We start from the raw sequence: 10,524 nt of genomic DNA, 5'->3' as shown, positions 1-10,524 counted from the left end.
CGCGGCCGGGGCCCGGGCGGGGGCTGAGGGCCGGCGGTGGTCCCGCATACCCGGGCCCGGCCGCCCCTTCCCCCCGCTCGGCCGCGCTCGGCCGGGCTCGGTCGCTTTAAGGCGCGGGCGGGGCGCGGCCCCGTCCCACCTCTGAACCCGGAGATTGACGGGCGGGCGCGCAGGGGGCGGCGCGGCCCGCGGGCCGTCCCTCCCGCCGCCGCCGCCGCCAATGGGGCCGGGGGGGCGGGCGGCGCTGCTGCCCCTTCCTCCCCCCGCCCCCGGGCTCCTCCGTGCCAGTTTGAGGAGTCCGGAGCCGAACAAAAGCAGGCGGCGAGGGCCGGAGCGGTGCGCGCAGGCCCGGCGCAGGGGGGCCCAGCCAGCCCCGAGCGCGGCCCCAGGGTGGGGGAAAGTTTGGAGCCCTCCCCCGGTGCGCGGGGGCTCCGCCGCGCTCCGGCCGCGGTAGCTCCGGCGCTGCCATCGCGGGCGGCCGCCCCGCCGCGGCCACCGCCGCCGCCTCCTCCCCGGGCGCAGCCCCTGCCCCCGGCCCGCCCGCTGCCTCCCCGGCGCGGGGCTGAGCTGCCCTGCTTTTGGAGTCGCCGCCGTTTCCCCTCCCTTCCCCGGAACCCCCCCCCTTTCCCTCCCTCCTCCTTCCCTCCCTCCCTCCTCCTTCTCCTCCTCCTCCTCCTCCAGCAGCCAAAGGGATTTTTTCCCCTTTCTTTTTTCTCTCTCTCTTTTTTTTTTTTTTTCCTCTCTCTCCCCCCCCCTCCCCCCCCCTTTCATTTTTCTCCTCCTCCTCTTCCTCCCCGCCGCGGAGCCGGGCGCCAGCGTGAAGGATAAATAAAAAGCGAAGAGGAAGAGGCTGGGGAGGAGGAGGAGGAGGAAGGAGGGGGGGGAGGAAAGAAGAAGAAGAAAGCGAGCAAGAAAAGAAAGCGAGGAGCCAGGCGGCCAGCCCAGCCGCGCCGCTCCCGGCAGCCAGGGCAGGAGGCGGCGGCGGAGCGGGGCCGGCGGCCGGCGATGGATGACCAGCCGCGGCTGATGCACACGCACAGCGGGGTGGGGATGCCGGGGCACCCGGGCCTGTCCCAGCACATGCAGGATGGACCAGGCGGGGCGGAGGGGGAGGCAGGCAGGAAGCAGGACATCGGAGACATCTTACAGCAGATCATGACCATCACGGACCAGAGTTTGGACGAGGCGCAGGCCAGGTGAGAGCGGCGGGGAGCGCTGGGGGGGGGCAGGTGCCGGGAAGTTTCCCCCGCGCCCCGGCCCGGCCTTTGTTGTCCGGCCGCGGGCGCATCGGGGCACGGGGGTCCTGCTGCGGAGAAATGTGCCGAGGGAGGGAGGAAAGGGAGGGAAAAGAAGGAGGACCCCCTTTCTTTTAATACCCCCAACCCTTTATTATTGCCCATCTTTCTCCCACCTCCCAACTTCGCGGCCGTTTCGAAGGGTCGCCGCGCCCGCAGCCGCCCCCTCCCTCCATCCACGAGCCGGGCCTGGCTTTTCCCAGCGTTTTTTGGGGTGGGGGTTTAACTGCGGAGGGCGGTGGTGGTCTCCTCCGAAAGAGCCACGGAGTGCTGCCCCGCTTTTAAGGCTGCTAATAATGTTCTTTCTTAGGCCCCTGTAGTGGTGTTATTTTCTCAGCGCGTTTTTGCGCTTTGAAGATGCTCGTAGAAGCTTTGCCTTTTTTTTTTTTTTTCTTTCTTTTTTTTTCTTCCCCCTCCCTCCTTCTTAATTGCAGATGTCTTTAAAAAGGGAAAAATAAAGCTATAAGAGCCGGTATCTGAATTGCTCTGAGCTTCGGGGAGTGCAAACCTAATGCGCACCTTCAAAGGCGCTACCAAAAGTTCAGGAAGGGGAAGAAAAAAAAAAAACAAACCTCAAATAAAGGAATCAGAAAAAAAAGGTTGCCCTGAATTGCCAGGGTTACACTTGTTATTTCTTCTGGTTGCAAAGCTGCTTGGTATGTTGTCCTTCCTTCTGGTACTTGTGCCCCCGAGTTGAAGCAGATTGCTAGAATACATTGTTCCTAGAAAAACGCACCGCACGGCCCCAAAACTCGCCTAAGAACTTGCAGAATGATAAAAGTACCCCCCAAACCTCAATTTCCATCCTCCCTGCTTCCACAGCTTCTCTAGAGCTCCTGCTTACCGAAAAGGCTGGTTGCAGGGTTGATCTTATTCATTTTCTTATGTTCTTGCAGGGGCAGAGTAGCTGTGATGAGGAGGAGGAAATCATTCACTTTCTCCCCGGCCAGACCCGGGGCAGTGAGGGGCTCTTCCTTTGGAAAGTTGCAGGAATCGTGTGTGTTCCTGCCTGGATAATTTAGTGTAGTTAATCAAATCAATAAAACCAAAGCAGAGCAGAGCTAGGAGAAGGCTTTATGGGTTTACCTTGCTGGTCTATTTCCACTGTTTCCTCACAGTACTTTTTTAATTTTTTTTTTTTTTTTGTAAATTATTATTATTTTTAATTCTGAGCTGGCAAACACGCTGTATTTATCAATAACATTTGGCTTTGCATTTCCTCCTTCCGTCCTACAATTGCACAGTTGTTTTGCTGCTGCTTTTTTTTTTTTTTTTTTTTGTTTGTTTCTTCTTCTTCTTCTTTTTTTTTTTTTTTTTTTCCTTAAATTAAGTTTTGGGAAGATGCAAAGTGCCAGCATTATTTATAAGAGGGCCCTTACAGCATATGTACGTGATTTGCGTATACCCAAATGTCTGCGCCCATCTGGGTGTGCTGATAAGGGAATGCTGTGGTTCTGCAAGGGTATATACCTTTGAGAGACTTCATCAGATATATAAATCTTTTTAACATGTTGTGGGTGGTGGGGTAAGTAGTGTGAATGTTTGCCAGATGTTCACATCGTCTTTCGCGTGTAATTTCGGTTGGTAAACAGAAATCCCCGTAACCGGCGCCCGATAGCAACAGCCCTGTGTGCAAACTGAACCCTTGGCTAAACCACCCCAAGGCTCAAGAGGGAAAAATTAAATCACACTGTTCCTTTGCCTCAGCGGGCGTGTGGTGGGCTTTAAAACCAGCCAATTAAAGCGCCCCCTCCCCAAAGTCTCTCCTCAAAACCCACAGGAGAACGGGCAGCTCTGGAATAACAGCAGCCGAAAGGAGCGGCGTTGAATAGCATTCCCTCCCTTTCCCAGCAGCAGCCGGCTGTGATTTTTAATGTGGTTACTGTCCCAATTGTAAAGAATTAAATTTTAACACCTGCAGATAAGCTGGATGTAAGTAGCATGGAGGCAGAGGAATGGGGTTGTCTCTCCACACGTCTTTTCTGTGCTCCGAGTTGGGCGCTGAAATTCCCTGAATTGACAGCTCTAAGCAGAGGATGTTTCCAGCACTGGGGCAAGGAGGAGTTTATTTCCCCTCTGCCTCACAGGACCAGCCTAATATACCACATGGCCTGGTGTAATATTGGAGGTGGGGGACAGGGAGAGCCCAGTGCTGTGTCTATATTGAAGAAGACAGTTGATCCAAGCTTGGCTCCCAAAAGCTTGGATCTGGCTTTGCCGTGGAGCATCGCCTGCCTCGCGCCCGCCGTGGAGCTCCTCGGTGGTAAAGGCGATTCTCGAGCCATTCCTGAGCTGGTGGCATTCATCTCCCCTGCCTTGGGTAGGTAGGCAGCACTGGGGGCTCAAACCTGCCCTCCCTACACCAGCCAGCATGAATTTGGAAAGTTGTTCTTCGTGGTGACATCCTGAGCTCACCCTCCCCTCTTTTCTCTTCTCTCCAGGAAACATGCTTTAAACTGCCACAGGATGAAGCCGGCGCTTTTTAATGTCTTGTGTGAAATCAAAGAAAAAACAGGTAGGAAATCAGTGCTGTTGGTTCTGTACTGTTTTTCTTTTTGCTCTTTGGGGATTTTATTCCCCCAAGTCTCTGAGCCCCCACTCCCATGCAGCAATATTTAAGTGGGGAGAAATAACTCGTTGGTATTTAATGCTTCTGGCAGTGGACTTGCATGATGTGGTTTGTGCCTAGAAGAGAAAATATCGTGGTTTAATTTCTATTGTATAGCCTTTCTTTATTTATTGCTTTTTCTGGGAGAGAAAAAAAATCAACCCCCTTGCAATTTCTGTCTTGCTCTAGTTTCTTCTTTAAGACACGGCACTGCTTAAAAAACAAAATCTGAATGCATAGTGCGTGTGTGGGAAATAGTACCAACAAAATGAAACTGTGCAGTTTTGTTACCATTAGTATTCAGGTAAACACAAAGGTTTCTCACTTTTTTTTAAAAGAAAGGGTTAAAATGCTCTTGTCTGCCAATCATCCAGGCTAGCTCATGTAAGAGCAAGTTGTCAGTTGCCTTTAGTGAAAGCAATATATTAGATTGTTAGTTACTTTAGGGTACTGTTGTTTTATGGCATGGGGTGTTCTTAGGCTTCTTTAGAAGCTAATGGCATGAGAGCCTTGGTTCTGCTGTTTCCCACTTTCCAGACCTCCTACCATGTACTAACACACTTATAACACATCCCAGGGGGGCATTTAAATTTTAAAAGCAACAATTAAAAAATAGCAGTCATCAATCAAGGGTGATCTTAAACAACAGATGCTCAGGGAAGGACATTTAGCAATGTGCACCACTTATTTATGTATTTGTTGGAATTTTTTTTTTTTTTAGTGTAAAAAAAAAAAAGAAAAAAGTGGGGGGAAATAATGGAAATTCAAGGGGTGGCTCATCTCTCCTGTTGGCTTTCTGAGCTGACCAGAGCTGCTCTGTGGGCTTTCCCATGCCGGTGTAGCTGCCTTGTTTTAGCACGCTGCAAAGTACTTGACTTTTCCCCCCCTTTCCCCCCTCTTTACAACGAGGACTGAAACAGTCAATAATTCATATCTAAGCTATATAAGCAAGGGCATGACATGAATGAAAGTGACAATAAATATGATTGCACACCCAGTTGATATACATTGATAGTTACACATAAAAGGGGAACAGCTTTCAGAAACCTGAACTAGGTTTTATTTTTTTTTTTCATTCTTAAATATATATATAAAAATATATATATATAAAACCTCCCAGCACGAACAGCTGATTGAAAATACAATTGCTTGACTCTTGCAATATATATAAAGTGACTAAGAGGGCCCTTTGTTAAGCGTTGTTTGTGCAGCGTGTAGCCCAGACAAAGCACCTACCGATGGCATTCGGCTCTCCCGAGTCCTCACGGCTGCGGGGCCGCCTCTGACCTTCCCGAGGATTCCTTCCCCACAGACTTCCCATAATAGCCAGCAGTGGGTTTGCTGTGGGAATCTCCAAACTGTTCTTGTGCTGTAACGTGAGAGAGTCTACGTAGAGAAAAACATTCGGGATTTTATGGTGTTCCCCCACAAAAAAAAGGAGCCACTGAGTTCCTTTCCCTCTTCTCTCTGTCTCCTTTAATTTGTGTGAGCCAAAGAAGCTCTGCCTGTCTCTTCTCCAAGTGTGTTTTATGCTGTATTTGGTGCTCCATACGTTGCCTGTGCAGGGACACTTTTTGGCAGGGTAACTGTTTAATCCCAGCTCAGCTTCTCTGTCAGCGCAGTGACAAAGTTAGGGAATGAGGAATCTGCTGGGACCAAACTTGGTGGGAAAAGCCAGGTGAGCTCAGGGATGCTGTGAGCTCCTGGTGAGCTGGGGAGGGATGAGGAGCTGTGCATAGCCACAGTGACGGGGTACGGTAATTCCTGTCTGCTAAGGAAAATGGAAAGAGATGGTATAGGGCGAAGCATGCTGCTGGAAATAAGGATATTCAGGTGTGAACTGGGGCTGGTTTACATTTTTGTAAATGCTGTTTGTTGGTTTGTGCCTGGATTACTTGGCTTACGGGGCTGTGCTGTGGAGGTCTCCAAAGAGGTTGACTCGAGATGGCTTTTGGAGCGTTGTTTATCTACCCTTGGATATGTTTGCGTTGAATTCTTTCACTTTGCAAATTCAAAGACCTCCTCCCCTCTCCCCCCATCTGCGTCCCCAAAAGTCACACTTCATAAGAAAGCAAACAACCAGATGGTTTCGGTTTATTTTTATTATTTTTTTTAAATTATTGCTTTCTGGGCCCGATGCTGGAGGAAGTTTGCCTTGTTTTTTCTGGGGCCGAGGGTACTGCCTGCATCTGTTTGCTCACCCCTTCCTCACGGGCAGCGGCGTGAAAGTTGAGCCAACTTCTCTCTTCCCACTTTCCATTTAGCTTCCCAGATTTTTGCATGTGTGGCGTTTGAAATCCTGGTGATTGTTTGTGGTCACTGGTGGGTGTTTGAAAGTGCGTGCGTACATCTTCCCCCCGGCGTTATGATGTGCAGAAATGTGCGTTCGGTTACCCCGCTGCCTGATTTAAGTGACTCCAGAGCCTTGCACAGACTTTACCACCATCTCTCGCAACATTATGGCTACTATTTCATAGCGTTAACCTTGTCTTGAGCAAACCCAAAGTGTCCATAAAGTTCTTACAAAAATAGGTCATCTCTACTGGCCAAAGATTTGCCTTTTGCATTTGGGCTCTTCAGTTATTTTCAAGTATTTATTACCACTTTTAAAAATTACAGTGATTAAAAAAAAAACAACCCAGGGGACTGCCTTTTGTCTGCAAACCTGGGGATTGCTGCTTTTAGGGTGATGTCTGTTTAAAAGTGATAAAAGTTGAGAGGCCTGATTCAGGCAGGAGTATGTAGGGGAGGGAAAAAATTGCTGCTTAAATATACATCGAAGTTGTCAGCGTTCATTTGGTGTGTTTTCACTTGCTGTTGGTCGCTTTGTTGCGAGGGAAGGGGCAGGACTGCCTTCAAATGGCTGGCTGGCTGGCTTTTTGGAATAATAATTATGGAAATGGGAGGCATTGTTGTCCTAAATACAATTGATTCCTCCATCAATAGGGATTGAAATCGGAAATTGCATTCCTGATTTATAAAAAGTTTGAAGGCAGGGGTAGGGGCTCTGTCTTTATGGCTGGTTTGTTTTTTTTTTTTCCCTCTTGTTTTTTTCCTCTCTCTTGGTATGTTTTTTTTTTTTTAAGCTGTTCTCTGCATGAGCAGAATAGCTAAGCAGAAGAATCAGGCAAGGCGTACGCAGACGTGGGGTCCTTGGATGGCAAACTGGAAAATATCTGCTGTCAAAATGCAGCAGCATCTATTTCAGCTGTGAGCCTTTCCCAACTCCCATCTCGTTCGGCGGGGACCGGCGGGGAGAGGCTGAGCACAGGATATATGACCATTTAATCTGATTCCTCCTCCTTAAGAGCTTTTCCCATCGTTTCACTTTCTCTGCTCATTTGGGGGAGGTGAGGGCATCGGGCAAATTCTACTTCTTAAAAAAGGCCCTGACTTTGCATTTGAAATCCCGCAGTTTTTATTTTCTTGCTCTCCTCTCCCTCCTGTGTTGAAGGAATTCGGGATTAAAAGAAAAATGTACATAGCACCAATGGGGGGATTTACAAAGTGGAATATTTGTAGACAGCACTGATTAGCTGTGCAATTGTTGTTGAATAATGAGTTTGTCTTTTTTTTTTTTTTTTTTTTTTTAAATTTTGGAACATAATAGCTATATAAGGTGCCTCTTAGCTACCTTTCCCTGTGCATTATGTTCACCAAACTTAACTCAAATCAGATCTTTGGAGGAGGTAGGATTTTTCCCCTTCTTCTCTTCCTTAACACCCCTTTGTTCTCTCCAGCTCTGTGTTCAATTAACACCCCCATCGCAGAACTGTAGTCTTTTTTTTTTTTTTTTTTTTAATGTCTGTTACTGTATTTCACTTCTGACACCTCTCTTATTATTCTTGCCTGCTATTTCTTTTTAATATAGCAATTATGATATGGGGTTTCTTTTTCTTCCTCCCTCCCTCCCTTCTCTTCCCCACGCCCCAAGTAAAACCCCACTAGGAGCAGCATGGGGAGAAGAGGGGCAGACGGTTCTGGGGTTTTGAGGGTGTGGGGCAGAGCTCTAAGAGGGGTACACTGGCAAGCCCAGCACCCCTTGGCTCAAGCCTTCCTCCCAGCAGGCTGGGGCAGCTTGTTTTCCTTCCCCCCAGCCCTTCCCCAGGGTATCAAATCCTGCCCTCCTCCTTATCCTGCGTTTCCACCGAGGAGGTTTCCCAAGGCGCAGGAGAGAGTTCAACACCCCGATTTGAATTTCAATGCAATTCTTGCACCTAGGGCATCATTCGGCTGCTGCTGTGAGAGAAAGCTCATCAGGAAAGTGCTCAGTGCTCCAGCCCTGCAGGATCCCCACTCTGCTTTGGGCAGGTCCAGCCCTCGCCTGGCTGCTCTCCCTCCTGCCCTTCAAAGGGGAGGAAGCCTTTGCTTTGATATTTGTTATTACTATTTTTTTTCCCTTCCAGTTGAAAGGCTTTGAAGGCAAAAGTGATGCTTGTCTCTCCGTGCCAGGCAGAGTCTGCAGGGTCCTTGGTGCAGCTGCCTTGGGGGGAAGTGAAACATTTTGGGAGAGCAGGGCCTCCAGTCCAATCCACACTGCCTGAGGAAGCCTTGCTGTAACTCACAATTAAATTGCTTCCAGAAACCTGATGCCTTCAAGGGAAAGGAGGGGAGGGAATGTGCAAGGGACTGGAAGATAGGGATGGTTTAGTAGAACTTGTCTTGGTGGAGGGCTGAATTAACACAAGAGGAGTGGCTATATCTCGGACTGGCTGGGAGGGAATGGAAACCAGGAAAAATAGGAGGTGGGGACATGTCCCAGTAGGTCCTGGTAGCTGGAAGGAGCAGGGTCTTCAGGGCTGAACCTGTGTCTTAAAAGCCCAGGAAACAGACTTGTTTTATTTTCTGCTATGGTGGTGTCCATCAGGGATCTGCTGGGGATAGATGGCTTTGGAGGAGCGTGCTTGCGGGGAGGCTTCTCTTTTTTCCTTGTAATTTCATATTTTCTTCTTCTCCCCTGGTAGCATGTGGTTGGAGCTCTTTGAATGGAGCAGGCTTAATTAGTTTAATCAAAATTGGCCTCTTGCAATCCTCCAGGGGAGGAGGTGGGAAGAACAGGGCTGTCAGTGGGCTCTTCTTCCCACCTCCTCCCCCTCGGCCCTGCCATCAAGGCAGAGAAACCAGGTCTGGCTCTGGCATAACATTCCTGTTCCTGAGGGACTCCCCATGATTTGGGGTGTGCAGGACAAACCTGTGTGCTTTTTATTTCAAGGCTTGGTTTTTGTGGGTGCCTGATGTTCAGCAAACTTTGTTGTGATTGCAGCAGAGTGGGAAGGTACTCTTGGATGGTCTGCTGTGTTCTGTTGCTCCCAGCCCTGTCTGTTTGCTCCTGGGAAATGGATGAGCCAGCCTTCCAGCTCTTGATCCCCGTGCTCCCAAGTTTCTAAGCCTTTGCATCCCCAGGTTTTGGGTAGCTTTGGGTCCAGGGAAGGAGTGTTCCTGGAAGGTGTTGTGCTAGCAGCCCACTCTTTGGCTAATTCCTGCTGACAGCACTGGACAAGGCACGGAGGAGAGCAAATCTGTGTTCACTATTAATGCATGCTGGAAAAATACTTGTATTAACCAGATGTGGGCATAAACAGCAGCTAACCAGAGCATTCTCTTCCATGAATGTGGAGTGTCTTGTCTGCTGCCACAGGTCTCTCACCAGCCCATTTCCCCTTGCCCTCTGCATGATCCTGGCAGCAGTCAGTTTGTGGGTGAGTCCGGGAAAAGAGATCTTGTTACCGGGCCTTGTAGCTCCAAATGAGAAACTCAGAAGATCTTTCAGGCCTAAATTTCTCTTGGGAAAAGTGGTTCAAGTTGCCTTATTTGAGACCTGCAGAGGGATTTCCTCTTTGGAGCGCTGAGTGTCTGCAAGCAGAGCTTTTCTAAATGCTCTCAAATGCGAGATTTATTCCTGTTAGCAGGACTCGTGTCGGCCCTGGGTTTGAGGGCAGCAGTTGTAAACAAAACACAGAGAAACTCTGAGACAATTTCATCATGGTTTGTTTTTTGTTTTTTTTTTCCCCCATCACAAGGAAATTACTGCATGCAGCAATCCTTGAGGGAAGTAGGGTGGTTTAAACAGAAATGGGTTTGTTTGCAGTGAGATGTAGTAGGCTGTGCTTCTGCTGAATCAGAGCTGTGGATTTTGGCAGGGAGAAGGGAGGAAGACGGGATTCCTCCTCTGCCTTTGGTTCGGCACCTTATTCCCCAGTTCCTCTTTTAATCCTGGAACTGCTGCCTTCTCTGCTAATGAAGCTCTGCAAAGGGTTTTGTGATCTCTTGGAATTCTGCTGGGAAGTGTTTTCCAACTACCTTTTTTTCCTTCCTGTGCTTGGACTTGGGGTGCTTTGGGAGACAGGAGAGCCTGTCTTGTCTGCCCTGTGCACTACAGAGGTGGTTTGCAGTTGATACAAAATATGAGGAACCCAATAGATGTGATATTATATAACCTTTTTTATTATTTGTAGCTTTTTTTTCTTCCTGCTTTGCATTCCTATGGCAGTTTCCCTATACAGTGAGTTTCTCCTGGTTACATGTTTTGCTTTGGGAGTTGCTGTGGGGAAGGAGGGCTGTACAAAACTGATTCCACAGCCCCCAGAGCAGGATGTCCCTGCCGGGGGGGCACAGTTTCAG

The 10,524-nt window shown here is 49.2% G+C and overlaps 1 protein-coding gene across 2 annotated transcripts in view; it reads left to right on the top strand.

Annotated features, from left to right (window-relative positions):
* The first annotated feature begins 735 nt into the window (after window positions 1-735).
* Window positions 736-10,524, top strand: part of PBX1 (PBX homeobox 1) — a 126,950-nt gene continuing 117,161 nt past the window's right edge. The window contains exons 1-2 of one of the 2 annotated variants that reach the window (XM_056497068.1): window positions 736-1,196; window positions 3,737-3,810. In XM_056497068.1, the coding sequence (XP_056353043.1) occupies window positions 1,006-1,196; window positions 3,737-3,810 (265 nt within the window). In that variant the 5' untranslated portion in view covers window positions 736-1,005. The remainder of the gene's footprint in view (window positions 1,197-3,736; window positions 3,811-10,524) is intronic. The other variant, XM_056497067.1, reaches the window with a different exon arrangement.

This window comes from Oenanthe melanoleuca, chromosome 8, assembly GCF_029582105.1.
Source record: "Oenanthe melanoleuca isolate GR-GAL-2019-014 chromosome 8, OMel1.0, whole genome shotgun sequence".
NCBI classification, from domain to species: domain Eukaryota; kingdom Metazoa; phylum Chordata; class Aves; order Passeriformes; family Muscicapidae; genus Oenanthe; species Oenanthe melanoleuca.
Note: the sequence above shows the minus strand (reverse complement) of the source record. Positions and strands in the feature narration are given on the sequence as shown.